This window comes from Erithacus rubecula (assembly GCF_903797595.1).
Source record: "Erithacus rubecula genome assembly, chromosome: 9".
Classification (NCBI taxonomy): domain Eukaryota; kingdom Metazoa; phylum Chordata; class Aves; order Passeriformes; family Muscicapidae; genus Erithacus; species Erithacus rubecula.
In genome coordinates this window covers 30,817,453-30,835,871 of record NC_136660.1, presented here as the reverse complement: position 1 = coordinate 30,835,871, position 18,419 = coordinate 30,817,453, and the positions used below count along the sequence as shown (strand labels likewise).

The 18,419-nt window shown below is 41.9% G+C and overlaps 1 protein-coding gene across 1 annotated transcript in view; it reads right to left on the bottom strand.

Moving 5' to 3' along the window:
* TACC2 (transforming acidic coiled-coil containing protein 2) overlaps positions 1–18,419 on the bottom strand; it is a 125,653-nt gene that overhangs the window by 33,961 nt on the left and 73,273 nt on the right. Inside the window, 1 exon segment of the mRNA XM_079312621.1 lies at positions 3,706–3,872. Coding sequence (XP_079168747.1) covers positions 3,706–3,872 — 167 coding nt within the window.

Genomic DNA, 18,419 nt, shown 5'->3' with positions numbered 1-18,419 from the left:
TTATAAAGCACTCTAAGAACGTGGAGGATAGCTGGGGAACTTACACTGCAATAAAAAGCCAGGCAAGCTCCTCAGAACACCTCATTTCATTCATTTAAAAAGAAGGTCCAAGTTCTGCTCCATCCACCAGGAAATTCCTCTGATTTCAGCCAAATTTTGACTGGATCTACTATGAAAAAGAATCCCAAATCCAAACTCAACAACATAAAATTCAGACTTCTTATATCCAGGTGATAAGACCTAAATACCAGAGCTACATGGCTTATTTATTACATATTTAACACTTGGCATTTTCACCTGGCACCTGCTATGGAAGAACCAGAAGTTGCTAGAAAGTCACAGAACCACAGAATATCCTGAATTGGAAGGGATCCACAAAGATCACTGAAGACCAGCTCCTGGCCTTGAACAGGACAGATCCAAGAATCCCACCCTGTGCCTGAGAGATTAATAAGATATTTTAAGACTGTGTGCATTAATAAAACAAAACAAAACAAAACAAAACAATTTCTGTTGTTTTTTTTACAGAAGTAGCCAAGGCAAGGGGCTACTTTGCTGAAGCATCTCTAAAGCAGAGGGAACTCCAATAAAGTAAAAACAGGCCTTAACACTGCTGAGCTGGAAACAAATGAAACACTCTTCTGATACACTTAGGAATAACACTTAAACAAATGAAAAAAAGCAAACATAGAAGAAATTAAGTATCAGTTCTGTTTTTGAGAGAAAAAGCAAACAAAGGCAAACCTCCGGAAAATGCATACAACACGAACCCAGTTACTATGTTATGAGGAAAAAATGCCAAAAGCATATAGGAATAGGAATTACCTTACAATAGAAATTTTGAAAGACAGTTTATTTCAAGTTCCTTCTTGTTATGAAAACCCTTTGATGTCAGGAAATCAATTAGTATCACTTTTTTAAAGTTCTGTAAAAATACTTTTTGTCATTTATTCTAAGATGTATTCTAACATTGTATATAAATGTTTCTTTTCAAAACTTCCTATCAGGCTTGAAGAGGAAAAACATTGAAGAATGCTGTCCATATCAAAAATTTAAGTTTGTTTTTGTCTGGACCATAATGTCTCTATTGGAAAGCCTGACCTCGAATTTCCCTGGCACCAGAAAGACTCAAATATTGGTGCCCCATATCCTGATTGTTGGGTTATAATCACAGAGGGGACTCCAGCTCTCATTCTCCCCAGTGAATACAATCTGAATTCAGTAACCATCTGGGGAAGGCAGTGGGGGTGACAGAAAATTCCTATAGGCAGGAATTCCTGGCCAAAACCAGGGTATTTGGGAGAATGGGCTTGGGGGACATTCTGCTGCTCAAATGGATGAAGAAAGGGACAAGAGAACACTGCTATGGGAAGCTGAGGAGACAAGGAACAATAATTTAAAACAATGACAGAAAATAATAACTGCAACTTCCATCTCTCCAATTTGCCTGGAGATTATAAACTATGTTTCCCAGAATCTATCTAGGGAGGAAAGCAAGGGCTCATTGGTGGCACTTCCTGGGGCTCAGAAGAGTTTCCATACTTGCTCTGCTGCTCCTCTTCCCTCCAGGCCTGACTCCCCTCCTCTGCTCTGCTGCTGATGGACCAGAGCCATGCAGCAGGTTTCACCCCAGCAGGAGCTGGCACAATCCCAGCACGGGCCCATCTTACTTCACTTTCATCAGATTTATTAAACCACCACTGAAGTCAACCTAATTAAAAACTCTCCTCTTGCCTTTCCAGCAGTGGGGTCCAGCTGCTGTGCTAATGATATCATGCAACACAACTGCAGCCATCTGCATTAGTAATTATTGTCAGCTATAGATGAAACAATCCTTTAAACACTTTCTGTGCTCCCTCTGTCACCCACCCCATGTGAAGACAAAGCCATGTGGCTGCTGAACCAGGAGCCCAGCAGGACAGTGCTGCCTCTCCCTGTGCCAGGCTCTCCAGCTGCCCAGGTTCCTCACTCCTCCTCCAGTGAAACCTGTTTTCTGAGCTGTATGGTGCCATCCAGGAACTCTGCTTCAATGCCCCCAAGCCCTGAGGAAGGGACTCACTCTCTTTGTGTGCAGCCACATGCATAACTTATGAAATAAATAAACTGCAAGACACTCAAGTGGTTCATAAAGTACAAAATGTTTAACTTTTCTCATATCTAAATACCTAAACCATAGTCTTACTATTATTTATTTCTTCTAAAAATTTCCAAAACAAATGAATGCTTTGTGTTGCCCTCCTACATTTTGGATTTTTTCTGCATTACACATCTTCTTCCCCTCCAATAAATTCCCCTGTTGTATAACTGTGTTTTGCATCATTTTGGAACACTGAACAGATCTCTGTCCCTTTGCTGTAACTTGTCTCCCATGGACAATCTGATTTGCAAATGAAGTTGTTTCCCCTATGCCATCCAATAGCCTTTAAAAAAGTTCACACAGGCTGTGAATAGCTATTCAGCTTTTCCACTTTTCTTCAGAAATATCTGAAAAAAAGGAGGGGGAGAACTGGGATGGAAGCAGAGAAGAATCACATGTGCCAGGGAAGCACATGTGTAATCAAGGGCTTGAAGATAGTCTACTGCAGTAATTAAAAGCACACTCTAGTCCTGTTCAGCATGTGTGTTCTTTTGTTCTCTGAGCACTTATTTTCTAATCACTGGACTGCCAAATATTTAAAAAAAAGGAAAGAAGACACAGAATGAATAACTTTTACTCCAATGACAAGGGAACTCTAACAGCAGAAAGGAAAAAGCACCAGTGTGCCTCAGAATTTACCTTTTATTTTATTTTATTAAATCAGTTTGTACAAAATCCTTGAAGCTTTTTACAAACCTGTATAATAAATCAAGATTCTAAACAGCATTGCTTAATGAGAAACTCCCAGAAATGCTTTAGGTGGCTTGAGACCTTTGGTGGGATGCTACAACAATTTTCAAACACAATAGAAGTGAGCTTTAGACTGCTGGGAGAAATATTATCTGCATGCAATTTAGCCAGGTGATCAAGATGACTTGACTTTCAGACAGAAAAAAGACAGCATAATGGGGAATTCAATCTCAAACTGTTGAGCTGTCATCCAACAGCCCAAACAAAGCTATTTTGGGCTAATAGCATGCTTTCTACCCTCTCATATTCCATTACTCAATCTGGAGAACAAAGAACACTTTTTTTGGGGAAATCATTTCTTTGGGGTTTAAACACAAGAGTCCCTTTTTAAAGATTTTATTTTCCCAGTATGTATCAATTTTCACATATGCATACCATGCATACATTTATACCCTGTGTTCCTCCTATAAAATCAGTATTTCTGTTGTTCTAATGGCTTTTTGTCCACTTGCTGTTTCAGCAACACATTTGAAAATGGCATTTTGTTTATTGTCACAGTTAACAGTGCAGGTACTTGCATCTGCAACTCATATCTCCTTTATCTACTCACCTGATTCTGTAAAGATCCTACAAAAAGAAGCTTGTTTCAAAAGGAAAAGGGTTTTTTACTACAGAACTCCTCTTTAGTATTTTTCAAATGCTATGCACAGATTCTCCATTACTTTATTATTCCAGGAAGCAATAGGGGTTTTTCCTCTCTGCATGGCTAATTAACTAATATTCCAGAAACCAATTTATTAGCATTAATTCCTTGCCTGTGCTTAGAGAAACAGCTCCCTGCATATTCACCTCCCCCAGTTACATGTCCCACTCATTACCTGTATCTTCCACGGGCAGCTGAGGTTTTATTTCCTGCTCTGCTACGTCTGCAACAACTGCTGCTGCTGCTGCTGCTGCTTCAGGGGGTGGCTGTGGAGGTGAAGGTGGTGCCTTGACAGGTGTAGTGGACTCTGGGGTCTCAAATGCTTCTTCAGAGTCAGAGCTCCTGGGGAGAATCAAAGCAGAGACTGGTGAGCACAGGAGGATTCACGTTTGCAGGTCAGGCTTGGCAGCTGGGGCACAGATCTCAGCTCTCAGGCTACCCCTGGGTTTCCCAAAGGAGATTTGACATTCCAGGATGGTTTCCAGAGCAGGATGTCATGGCTGTGCTCTTCTCCCTAGATAAGTATTTATGTCATTTGTGTAACAGAAGGGAACACACACATGGAAATGAATCCATCCTGCAAAGCCTGCTTTGCACTGAAGTGGCTCAGCCACCCAGGCCAATACCCCTGTGCTATCCCTTTGCACAAGCACACCTAAATTAACTAAAAATATTTTTAAAATACTTTTCTGAAGAGAATTTCCTAACTTCATGAAAAAACCCCAAACATCTAAAACAGCACCAAATTTCTTTGTGTGCTCTCAAGGGTGAGAGAGCAGACATGAAGATATCTGAGGTGCAGCAAACTCTTGTGCATCCTCCTCCCATGGAAACACTATATTCTATTTTCAGCAGAATTTTACCAAAACTCTTTTCAAACAGACCATGTGACACAAGGTAAGATAGCCTGTAAAATGTATGGAATCCTGGTATTATCAATAATCCTTTTGTGGCATCATGTGCTCACAGGGACATAAAAACACAGGGACCACCAGGGGTTGGTGCCAGCCCAGGAAGGAGACAGCAGCACCCAAAATGGAGCCATTCTAATGAAACACAAGCTTGAAAGGGAGCAAGTCAACAAAATGATGAGTAACATAAACATTATGTGAAGATCTAAACTATTCAAGGACACACCACTTGCTCTTAGAGGTGTACAACCATAGGACACTGTCCTTCTAGGTCTGAAAACTATACATCATGTGTTCTTAAAGTGAGCCCAAATTATAAACATTTCATCCTTTGTTTGGGAGCAAGGAATGCAGTAACAGTGGTGTCATACTCAATATGCACTGAACATATGTTCAATATACATTCAATGAGCATTTCTGTGGGTCAGATGCAGTTTTGGACTGTTGGTCTGTAATGAAGACAATTGAACACAGCAATTTCCTCAAGGACAGGACTGATTTACCTCTTCCCAGTGGTTCTGTGTTGCCATAAAATGAGAAGCCATTTCACCCCCTAGAAGCACTCCACAAGCCACCCCAAATCAAGGACTCCTCTCATTTTGCTCGGATTAGAAGATCACTCTGAGCTGCCAGATTCTGTTTGGTTTCCTGAGACTCATGATTATTTTAAGCAGGTCCATGTCAGAAGAAGTACAAATACAGTATTTGCATTCATTTGCCTAAATCTATCACAGCATAAAGCCTTAGAGGTGAGCTGGGGGAGAAGAGACCCCAGTGTCACCCCTGATATCTCGGGATCCCCATTTTCCCTCTCCCTCTTCTCTGCAGAGCCCCAGAGAAAGCTCCCACCTCCTCCCACTGTGTCAGGATACAAATCATGACCCTGAGCCAACCAACAAATCCTGGCTCATCACCCCTGCTCCTGAAGCAAAAGGAGTTTTGCTAGGTTATATCTTTGGATGTTTGGAGATTTCTTTTTTTCCTCCCCAAACTTACACAGCTCAAAATCACTGTGTCTGGATTTCCATTCTATCTGCTGCTGCAGCTCCTCAAAAAGCCTTCATGCCACTTCTTTAACCATCCTCATTCCTCAGGTCATTGCATCATTTTAAATCATATCCCTACAAAGATGCACCATGTTCTAACTTCTACATATTTTAAGCTTAAAGAACAGCTGCAAACAAAGGGCTTCTGTAAATAAAGCTTCACAATAGGTATTCAACAACAACAACAACAACAAAAAAAACCTTTCTCCTCCCTCCATGGAGCTGGTTCAGGAAACTTTAAAGTTGAAGAATCAAAGAGAAACAGACTTGTGTGATATTTTCCCAGTGTAATAAAAATAAAGCCAGGAAGTCATCATCTAAACCAACAAAATGAGAAGTAATTCATATCTCTCAGGCTTTCACATAGTTTTTCATTGTGCTGCACTTAATTGATGTTTCACCTTCTACAATTTGAACTCAAAGTCTAGCTGTGTAATGCTCAAACAATAATGTTTAGACTCCTTGTTCCCAAACTGTCTGTACAGTCTGTAACATATACAGTAACTGGAATGGAAAAAACACTCTATTTTCATATCTTGTTCAAAGGAGGATTTGTTAAACTGCCTTGATGGAGCAGTTCTGTGTCCTCCTTAGTTAAATTATGGAGAGAACTAGTGCCTGTTTATCAACCTTTTAAAGCAGCTCCCTTTGTTTACTTGGTCTCTTCCTTGGATGACTTGGGCACAACCATTTGAAGTAAATAGAAATACTTGTTCTTTTTTGTTCACTGCATGAGTTTCCACTCTGGAAAACCTCTTGAGTCTGTGGACAGACAGTTGAGGTGCCTGAGCTCCAGAAAAAGTCTTTGTTTTGCTAATATTTAATAATTCCCAAAAGATTCTGAAGCAACACTCCTGATTTTAAGCTAGAACTGTCTTAACCATAACTCAAATTCTGATGTGCTTGCTATGAGAAGCAATTGTGCTCACAAAGAAAATCCTACTTAACAAAGAAACACCAAGGGAAGCTTAATACCAGAAAAACCTTCTTTATCATGGCCTGGGATCTGGGCATAAAGCCTGGAAGCACATTCCAGTACTATGCTCCAAAGTCAATATGCATCCTGGAAATATTAAATCTTGTGTTCAGTTTTCCTTAGTTAAAATACAGATGATCTCTTTTACGTGAGATTTTGTTTTAAGACTACAGACCTACGTGAAAAACAGTAAGGAAAGATTTTCCCAGAACAACAGGATTTTCTGTGGAAAGGAAATCACATATTTCAGCCAGTTCAATTCACAATGCCTTTTCTCTGAGAAATTCAGGGAATACATGGAACAAAAAGAAATAATGCTGCTGCTGTACAGTTGTTGGTGCAAAGCAAGATTGCCAAATTGTGATACACCCTGAGTGTCAGCACCAACTCAGAGCTGCACAAAGAGCAGCCACCACAGCTGTGGGCACATTATCAGCCAAGGAAGGGTCTTGGACCACCTAAAATATGATTCTGAAGCTCCAGCCAAGGATGAAGCAGAGTGTGAGCTTGCAGGAGCTGTCTGTGGGGCAGTGATGGAGTGGGAGCTACAGGAAGGAGCATTCATGCATCTGTTCAGCCAGCCTGGGAAATCAGTGGGAGCTTACTTTCAGAACATGTCATACATCTCTTTCCATCTCTGTCCTTTGGATTTCACACACAGATGGGGTCCTGCAGCAGAGGAGAACAGGGAAATCCAAGAATCAGACTAGACCAACGAGATCTGGCAACACTGCACCAATTTGTGGAGCCTGAGCATTCCCACTCTCATCTGGGAAGTCCAAGCCCTTGCCCAGCCTGTTACATAAATCTCTGGAGGAACTACTGAAGGCAGTCAGCAGAGTTGACCTCTCTTCCTCACTTCTGGCTGCATGGAAACCCAGTCTCATAAGTTACATTACCTTTTTTTATAAACCACAGGTCCTTACAATTCAAATTCTCCCGGATCTGAGAATGAAAAATTGCCTTTTTGTCAGTGTGGCTGGAAAGCAGTCAGGAAGCAAGAATGAGATTTCTTCATTCCCCTGCTTCTCCTCGCTGCCTGCCCTGGTCATGCAGACACAGCTCCTGAAGTGAGTGAGGTCACCCCAGTTCCACCAGGAAACTCAATTCATTAAAATGCAGCTTTCCACAGAGCTGTGGCCTTGGGCCATGGTGGGAAAGCTGCCATCTGCCTCCAGTTCCTTCAATATTTACACTGCAGCAGCACAGCCAGCACCACCCAGCTCTCTGGTTCCATTTCACAGCAGGGAAAGAGAATATAAGAGAAACTTAAAAGCAGGACTTTGACAAGTGGACTGAGCTCAGCAGCATCACCTCCCACAGAGGTACTCAAGGGAGCAAAAGTGGAACTGGGATGTGCCAAGGGAGCTCCATGGGCTTTTGCACAGTTATTTCAGTTAATGCTAAATCTATAAAGAATTTTTATTTAGTGTATTTATTTAGTGTATAGTCTACTTCAGGAAAAAAGACAAACATGCCTGATTGCTTTATGGAGTACTGATCTATTGATGTGCAATATGAACAATCTGGAGAGGAAATGGGGGGTGATATAATGAATTTTTGAAGCCAGGAGTTGGAGCTGTATTACTGGGAAGTGCTGCCTGTGTTGGGAGGGGGGAGAGGGGGATGGAGGTAAAGGAGCTGCTCTCCATCAGCCAGGGTTGTGGAACCACAGGTAACAAGAAAATTGGCTTCAGGGGGATCTGCTTCACAGAAGGTAAGGTGAAGAGCCTCTGTTTCAATTTGTATATTTTCTTCCAAACTCTGCACTTAGAAAAAAATATGGTTTATTTCCCTAATTAGTGGAACATGTTCTGGATTAACTGAGGTCTCTCTTACCTGTCAGCAATATCACTGATGCCCTGCCAGCCCTCCATAAACTCAACCTTCTCTCTGCTACTCAAAAAACTGTTCACCGATTGTTTTGTCTCTATATTTTACTGATATGACAACTTCATTCTCATGGTGTATTTAGAAATAGGATATATTGAGAGGAAATAAACCAGGTAATCTTACAACACACCCACAGCAACAAAACCAAACTGTGCTCCATTGGCACAGTGCTCAGAGGGCAATGCAAGGAAAGCAAGAACTGCAGAGACTCATTGGAAAACTGCTGTTTGCAGATTGCCCTCTAATTGTAGTGTGAGAAACACTACAGAGAAACTGAGGACTCAGAAGATGAGTGATTCCTCCCTCACCAGTTATAACTAATAACTCCTACAGTCTTCTCTGGGTATTTTGTCTTTTTTTTCTCCCATCTCATCTTTAGATCCACAAGTTCTTTACAAATGGCCAGAGCTGCAGCTCAAGGGGAAAATGTCTGTCCAAGTAGATCCATCACCTCTAGGAAACACAAACCCACATTAAAGTCCTCTGCAGACCTGTTTCCCAAGCCTCAGGACTCAAACCAGCAATCTGTCAGCAGGGGATCATCACCCAGTGCTCAGCTCCTGCAGCAGGTACTGGCAGGGATCCGAGGCAAACACCGAGTCCAAGGCCATGGCATGAAGGACCCAAACGAGCAAACACTGCAGTGCTAATGCAAAAGCACCATCTGTGGCAGGACCCAAAGGAAACAGATTCCATCAGGCCTGGCCCTCTAAAGCATTTGCAGATGTTATATCATAAATTTAAGGCATAAATTTCACATGAGTATTTACTGAACAATTCATCATGCACCATGAGAGGAAACTCAATCAGAGAGAAAAGGAGAAAAAAAAAACCAACAACTTTTTAGATTGTTCAATTTAGTGTTGAAGATTAATTTTGGCTTTCATTCTTGGTATCTCCCACTGGGAAATGAGCTGGAAATAAAAAGGAGGAATGAGTTCTGTAGTTTCACCTCCATTGATCATTTCCAGAGATGATCCTCATAAAGCCTGCATGAATAATTCAGGTGTGGTTTAGTGATGAGCCCAGAACCAAGGACACAGGAGTGGCTGTATCCTTCTGAGGTCAATCTGGTTGTGTCTTACTTAAGCAGGCACTTTTACTGCAGTGGCAAGGGCCACACAGGCTGACAGATTTGGAAAGACACTGAGTAACTCCAAGATTTAGAGTTTCTAAAGCAAGACAGACAAGGCAATCAGAAATATGCACTAATTTCAGTCAAAGCTCATTCACTGTCAAAATCTGATAAAACCTTTTTAGATTTCCAGGTGACATTTTCAATGGTTAAATGGATTTTCTCTTAAAAATCCCCCAAAACCAAGTAAGCTACAACAAAAAAAGAACAATCCTGCTCTCAACTCTGCCTCTGAACTGCTGCACATACACAGAATCATTAAATAGTTTGGGCTGGAAGGGACCTTTAAAGTTCATTAAGCTCAGTGCTCTTGGTCAGTTCAGTTCAACCTGCCTTATCCACTCAGGCTGGGACCTTTAAACAACATGAACAGCTTCTTGCTGTAAATGTATGCAGAGTCCAGAGAGGGGAAATGACTGCTCATTGCATTTTACATTTGAGGGCTTTTTCCTTTTGTTTATATAAAATTAAGTAACTGACAATCTCTCATAATTCATCTTGTGGTATCACCTGTGGTACAGTTACACAAATCTAATACAGAGACACACACACTCTTGCCTCTGGTTTTTTTTCTTTTCTTTTTTTTTTTTTTTTCTTTTCTTCAGACTCTTACAAATACAGCCCTGCATCGTAATTCAAAAACATCAGGAGAGCCTAAATGGTAATTCCTTTCCTGGAGATCAAGTTACCACTTCAGGCCAGCAGCCATTAGCTGACCCAAGGGCCTACTCATGAGGACCAAGAATCTTCTACAGCTACAACAAAAGGTCATTTTCATAATCCCAGCACTAGGTTAGGATAATATCAAAGATGTGCCAACATTCTATGCTGTGATTTTTACATAATATTTGCCTACACAGTGACTTCCAGCTAACATGACATTCTCCAATAATTAGCTCCTTTTAACATGATGATTGTTAGCTACTAGATATTTTGAATATGAAACATCCCTACAGACTTTAAATTTTGATATTAAATTTGTACATCACGCCACAGGAAACAGAGATGCAATGGTGGAGTTATCTGGTTATTTTAGGTATTAATATTTGGCACCTACCAAATTGGAATTAGTCTACCTATCGAATTTAGCACCCATAGATCTGCTGAATACATGGTTTTAGAAAACAATGCAAATATATGTGATGAGTGGCATAAACCTCACAAACTTTTTATTATGCTCTAGAGGCACAAACCTCACAAGCTATTCCTTTTCTCTAATAAAACGTACCTTTGGTATTATAGGGTGTCTCAAAAGAATTCAGTGCTCTGTCTGGAGGCTGGAGCAGATGATCCCCAGAGGTCCCTTCCAACTCCAGCCACTCTGATTCTGTGAGAACCTTTTGCCCAGAGAAGAGCAAAGGCAGCAACCTCAGCCCAGTCTGCTGGAGCTGAAAGCTGGGTGACACTTGAGGGACCATGGAAAGCCAGCTGTGCTGCTGCCTCTGCCCCTGGGGAATGTTCTCAGGGCTGGATCTGATGTTTATACTGAGGCAGGAGCTGGGGGAGGTACCAACATGTCACTTACGTGTCACCACACTCCATTTACAAGACAGTTCCTTTAGGGACACATTTCTGAACATTAACTATTAATGGACCTCTCTCACTCTACTGTAGGGCAAAATGACAAGATCATCCATCCTAGGATTAAATAAATTCACAACAATCCCATACTGTGAGGAGACCAAGCACAAGAGGGGTCACAAGAAGATGATGTTGGGAAGGAAACACATCACCAATCTTTCCCTCAGCTCACATCTGCTCTCACAGACATGACACCATTGTCCCACAGGAACATTATTACTGATGTGCACACACAGGATGAGAATAAAGCCTTGACAATATAATAAAATTGTGTTTGGTACCTGCAAGGTGGACACAGGAAAATCACAGGGTCTCTGAGGGTCTGCTCCAGTGATGTGCAAAATGCCCCTGAAGTTAGTGGGAATTCAGAGATTTCTAGTGCTGAGTCTGCACTGAAAAAGTGCATCCCCCTACAGGGGAATCCTTCAGTCTGCTAGCAGGTGTGTGGCACATGTACAGAATATAACATAAGTACACAGAAAAGGCAATCACACCTTGAGCTACTTGCCTGCAACACTTGTGCCATATTCTACAGGTTTCTGCCTTGCAAAGTCTGACCATCAAAACAAAACCATAATTTCATCACAGGATTATTTCAGCTAAATTTCAGCTTAAACAAGAATGCTGGAGATTAATTTTAGTCCTACTTTATAACAGTCACCACTGCTGAGTTACCAGATCTCTTTTATTTTTACTTTAAAACTGGATATAGCTCAATGAAAAGTACAACTCCAGCTTCTTTAATCACAGCAATTTCAAGAAATTTTATAGAAGAAATCCATGAACTGGGATGAGGTTAATTTCCTCAGTATCTTCATTCTTTATCCTGCTATCTTTCTGACACATTAAAACACTAATTAAAAACAATGCTGTAGGAGAGAGGAAGTGAGGTCCATTTTTAAAAAAGGTTTTTGTAAAAGAACACATTCAAATCTGGAAGGTTTAATTAGAAATCATGTTTTGCATTCAGAGTAATATTCCACAAAATCATCTGCAGCTCCTTCCTCAGCAGAGGCTTTCTGCTCAACCCAAGAGCAGGATAACATCACATGTTCAATTTATGGCCTGAGCCATGAAGCAGCAGAGAAGAATCCTTTCCAATTCTCACTTAAAACCAGAATTCAATTCTCACTTAAAGTGTCAAATAAATCCCATTGCACCGAAACAGCAACTGCACAAGGGCTCATACTGACAGGGATGTGTGCAGAAAGCAGGGCAGGAGCTCCTCTCCAGGGGAAGGTTTTCATGTTATTTCAGCATAAATATTCCTACAGAAAGCACAGCTCCCCAGAAAAACAACCACCATTACTCAAAGGTGGCATTGCCAGCCCACGAGGATGTGTCCTGAGAGGCACAGGGTTGATTTTTGGGACACCAGGAGGAAGGTGATCCTGCAGCCAGAGCCATTCTCCTGCCCTGAGCAGTTCTGTGCCTCCCCTCTCCCTGAGACCAAAGGGTGTCAAACCCTCTGCTGCCCCAGAGCACCTCAGAGCTCAGCAGAGCTGGCAGTGACTGACAGCAGGGTAAATTCGGTGTGAATGGGTGAATATGGTCACACACTGCTGCTGATCTGATGCTACTGAGGCACCTCTCAGCTTTTCCAGCAGTGGGGCTTCCAAGCTGAAGTCCTGGGATAACTCAGTGTCTGAGCTCAGAGACAAGAATCTGGATTTTCTTTTTTTACATAGGTGAGATAACAGAAATAAAATGCTATGGCTTCCCCTTTTGGATAATTACGTGGGACTTCAGCAACAGAACATAATACCTTGTGTGTTATCCATGCCACACAGATCAGTTTGGAAATATGTCTTCTATAATAGATTGCAAAAAGAAAACTATGAATACCTCAGACATTAATCACTTGCTATTAAAAGCCCGTTTTTCCTCACAGGATGGCTGTATTTAGAGAACAGGATAAGAACTGCAGTGGAGGAGAACTAAAAGGGCATAATCAGCTTAAAAATAATGTTGAGTTTTGGGTTTTAGCCTATTGTCTTATAAGCAATCTTCCTACCATAACTGAAATGGGAAGAAGGAATTATTTTTTCCCTGCTTTTCTTCCTTGTTTATTCAGCGATTTTGAACACATTTTGTGCAGAAGCCAAATTCCCACTCCCCCAACAAAAGCCATTTCCTGCTTTCACACAGCAATGCAAGAGAAATGTCTCAAGCTGTGGGAAACCACATCTGAAGGAAAAAAGACTGCGGGAGATAACATGGCACACTTACAGCAGCACTTCAATCCACTTAAATCATTTTTCTAACTGATTAGCAAGAAGTTCCCATATTGCTTTAAATCATGTTAATTTTTTCCTTTTTACTGCTTTCCCTGAGATCTGGTAGGGTATGTTTTTCAACACCTCTGATACAAATGAATAATAAAACAATCCCCCATCCTTTCTGGCCAGTCTGTTTTCTCTTTGACTGGCTTCAGCCCGAATAATGAAAATATCTACGCCACAGAAACAGGACTCAGAATTGAAATTGTTTTTTAAATCCCCATGCTCTTCTCAGGCAGATGCTTTATTCTCAGAGGTACAACAGGAAAAAGCATTTTAATTAAAGCCACTCTTCTTCAGACATCACAACTGCAAATATTATAATGTGTCCCTAAATCACCAGAGGCTGCTGAATACTCAACTGCAGAAATCTTTTAAGAAAGATGCAGTTTACCCCAATATTAAAGGTGGGAAATACCTAAAACAAATATAATCATTTAAGATGCAATAATCCCAGCCAGTGATGCACTTTGCTCACCCAAGTCAGTGTTTGAATCAGTGGTGGATGTTCAAATATTTAATACCCCTGGCAGGTATCTTTCCTATTCTTTTAGTCCCAAGGTCTAAAATTTTAATCCAGAAAAAATAATCATGTGAACTGCCCCCTCACAAAGAAGCATCCTGTGCTCCAGCATCATCAATGGGAAATGGATCAATAATTCACTGGGAGCCAGAGCCACAGGTTTGGAATTGCTTTGTTTACCAGAACCACCTCTTAAATGCAACAAGGCTTTGCAGAGTCACATCCCAGCTCTGCCACACTGCTCAAAAGCAGGACCTGGGGACAAAACAGTGGCTGTGAAATGTGAGGAGGACAAATGTGTGACACCTGCCATTGCTGGGGACTGGCTCATCCTGGGAGCACAGGGATTGCTGCAAACACTGAGATGGGGAAACAAGGCTGTGCTCCTGAAATGCCTGTGGATGGCCCTGCCTGGCACAAAGGAGACAAGGATTACACGGGGGTGGAGAAGAGAGGAGGGGAGAACCTTCACTAAAAGGAAACAGAGGAGCACAGACCCTCTGCCTTGAACCTGTCCAATATTCCACCTTTCTGGCCCCTGCACAGCCTCCCTATGGAACTTTGCAAGATCCTCTCTGACCCTTAATCCTCTACTTCAACATGAAAAGCAGCTGCATGGACAGAAACACGGCCAGCAAGCAGTAGGAGCAAAGAACAACAAAGAAATATATTTAACAACAATAACAATAAATCTCTGTTTGGGCTCCACTCATTCCATCTCCTGCCTTGGGTGGGTGAGGTCCCTCTGCTTCACACTGCCTTCATTCACCTCTCCCATGGGCACACTTGGTGCTGCTCCAGCTCTCAGGGAAACCTTTCCCTTTCCCTTTCCTTTCCCTTTCCCTTTCCCTTTCCCTTTCCCTTTCCCTTTCCCTTTCCCTTTCCCTTTCCCTTTCCCTTTCCCTTTCCCTTTCCCTTTCCCTTTCCCTTTCCCTCTCCCTCTCCCTCTCCCTCCTGCAGGAATGCCTGGCTCAGGAAGCACCAGCTCAGCACTGCAGGATGATGGAAAGATCAAATCCCTGATCCCTGGTGGCATTTCACCAGCTGGCACCCAGCTGCAGTGCCCACAGCTCAGCCAGGTGAGCAGCAAGGTGCTGAACCTTCCCTTCCCAAGCTCCTGCTTTGGTTCTGCACTTGGGAACTTAAACAAAGCATCTGAATTGCTTGCTCATCTCTCCTCTCCTTTAGCAACCAAACCCTTTTCCCAGCACAATGCTGGACTCATTTCTAAGGAGAGCAATGGGCTGTTATTAACAAGACCAATAAATGCAGGTTTTTATGCAGAAGGAAATCAAAGCTCTAAAGGAGCAGGAGCTTATGTGATTGCAACTGTAGCCTGTGTCAGATACAACCTGGTTTACATTAAGCCCTACAAAAAAAGCTGCTTTTGTTTAGGAAAACTGTACTGTGTAAATCTGGACACAATTCTAAGGATTCTGATTAATCAAAATCAAATAAGCTTAGAATGGAAAGACAGAGATTTTCTCCAAGTTTACATATTTGCCCCAAAAGAACCAACAGCCCCAATTCTTCCCCTCAAAGAGGTTTCCCAAGCATCCCTGAATCACTCCTTGCAGCAGAGGGAGAGGAGCAGCAGCAAATAATACTGCAGGGCAGCACCAGACAAGAAATAGATCTCTACAGTTCCCCCGAGGTTTGTCTCAGACATATCCACAGTTGATTCAACCAAAATTCAGTTCACGTGCAAATTTCAATTTGGTTTCCAGAGCCAAGGGAGGATCTCACTATCTTGTCTTGTGTCACCATCAATGAAAGCTCTCAGGCCAAAACCTGCCTTACAAGAAAATTTAAGATTGTGGTGGAAAAAGGAAACTAATTCAATTTTTTTCCCATTAAGCTGGTTCTAATGGGAATACAAAATATGGTATCCATAGCCTGCTACTAAATTCAGATGGTTGCTTCAGAGCATTTAAGGATCTGAAGAGAAATGACACTTCTCTTTCCTTAGCTTTTGCCATAGTAAAAAATACATTTGCTTGTTTGCTTGTTACAGAAAACCCGCCCACTTTCTCCAAGAGAATGCAAACTGCATTGAATTTCTAGCTGTAATTACAACTCTGCTTCTTGCCACTCAAGATCCTGTTTACCTGGACTACATAAGAAGCTTGGTACACAGCTAAATCCTCACAAAGCATCAGAGATGGATAAGGAAATGGTATCCAAGACACCAGCAAATATATAAGCTATAGGTTAAAGGTTTCCTTAAAACAAAGGAAATGTGCTTGTAAGAGACAGAACTGCCTTTCTGGGTGCTGTAATAATGTTAGAGAAACATTAAAAGAACCCAGACTGTTACCTCTTGAAACACACAGCACTAGAGAGCATCTTTGATTTAAATCTAACAATCAGTTCCTCTGACTGCTGGGTCAAGGCAAGCAAAAAGCAAAAAAGCAAACACAGCCAGGGAAACAGCTCTGCTGGTAAATGACAGCCACAATGCCAATGTGTGCAGGAAATGCCTTTTCATTCATGTTTTTACCACTTCACATCAGTCTGTATTTTCCAATTTGCCTGCATGTCACAATATATAATAGATGACAGCAGCTCCATTACACATGGCACAGGGCACCCCAGTCTGTATGGAGAGCTTTAGAGCACACATGGGTTTGCCAGACATGTGCTGTGCCTTGTTTAATAGAGGGGTGAGGGAGGCTGGGGTCTTCTCACTTTGTTTTCAAGTCTGAACGTGACCTGCCTACTCCCAGTGACAGAAGAAGTGGTTGATGTAACCACCTCTCAAATCAAAGGGAGTGCTGTCATTGACTTCAGAGATGAGATCCTTTGGGCTCAAATAAGGGAGGCTGGAATGAAAGACAGGGGAGCTTGACAGAAGAATCTCCTCGTTACTCCTGGTACATCTTAAGTAAAACATCCCCATGGCTTCCAGCAATTCATCCTATTTAGTAGATAAACCCAGCAGATAGAGCATCCTCTAATTACTGATGGGGATGCTCACTGAAGGCTGTCAGTAAGAGGAAGAAGAAAACAAATTTATGCTTCTACATAATAAGCTGACAACAGGCAGAACTGTCTGTCAAGGGATTAACTCAGACTAAATATCAATTCAGTAACAGCAGCTTCCCCTCCTCCCAAGATGCAAATCCTTTCACTATTTTCATATTATATATATATATATATACACCACTCTTTCATGTACATATATTTATTTGGACCATTTTCCTAAGCATATCATACCCTGCAAATATTTCACCAGACTAGTTTCTTTTGAACTTTTAAGAACCACACAATGGATTCTTCCAGATTTGGGAGATAAAAAAATACAACAGTGTAGTGGCAAGCAAGGGCTGTTTTTACACCCATATGGAGTGATAACTTTTATAAATACATGTGTATATGGATCCTTACACAAAGAAAACTGCTCCTATCTCCTGTGCATAAGGAGGAGACTATGCAGTTTACATTTTTCTGAGTCTCTCCAGTAACCAACAAACAAAAGAAAAGACCTTGCAGCAGAAGAAATATTGAAAAGCAACCTACCGGGACACCAACATCTTGGCCTGCTACCAATGATCAGTGACATTCAATTTCTTTCTTGGAGCCTGCTCCAGCTCCCACTGAAGTCAGTGGGCATTTCACTATCAACTTCAGTGGGAGCTGGCTCAGGCTTCAGTCATTTTCCTCTTGGATTGGCAAGGGATGCAAATGTTAGAGACGCAGCACGTAGAGCTCCTGATGGGAGGAAATAACACATCAGCAGCCCTTTGGCTGAGCAAGAAATGGGCAATGAATGTAAATCCTGCCCAGTTGCTGGAAGGACAGCAACTATAATGCAATCAGAAAAGCAAGGTGTGGTTCATGCTCAGGAGAAAGAAATCCTGTCCCCTTAAAAAGAAATACAATTCAGGGATGTCAAGTGCCTAAGTGCTCCCAGCATTTAAAACACTAGCAACGTTTCCAGTTTGCTAATACTCAAAAAACATTACCAAGAGAGAGAAATCTATTGCTCTTACAAATAAAAGCACTGAAGATGAAGCTGGTAGCACTTGGCAGCTGATTTCTGCTCCCTCCCTGAGCAGTGCAGCACTGACATCTCAGGACATGCAAGGATGCTGTCAGCAGATGTGTGTGTGCACCCAACAAACCCATGCACATGAACATCCTCTCACTGGCTTTTATTTCAGCAGAGCCCACTCCTATTATCTGATGGAACTGCCCCTGATTGAGCTCAGTCTGTGACCACCAGGGTGCCTGCTGTGATTTGCAAAGCACATGACAGCGCTCATAACGTCAGCAGCAGGTCTGAACCACCCCACTTTCATCTGCAGTTAACTTTTATTGTCAGGGGCTTCCCTTGGGCTTTCCCTTTCTTATCATTCCAAATTGACTTTTCTTTTTTCTTTAAATAGAAGGGCAACTGTCTGCTGCCAGTGAGTGCTAACAATCCACAATGAGCAACAGAACACCCCAGGCTGTCAGTACCAATAGTGGGTTTATTGCAAACACTTTTATCCTGGCTGAAACAAATTTACATTAAAATTGGAAATTTGGCATAGGCATGCAAAA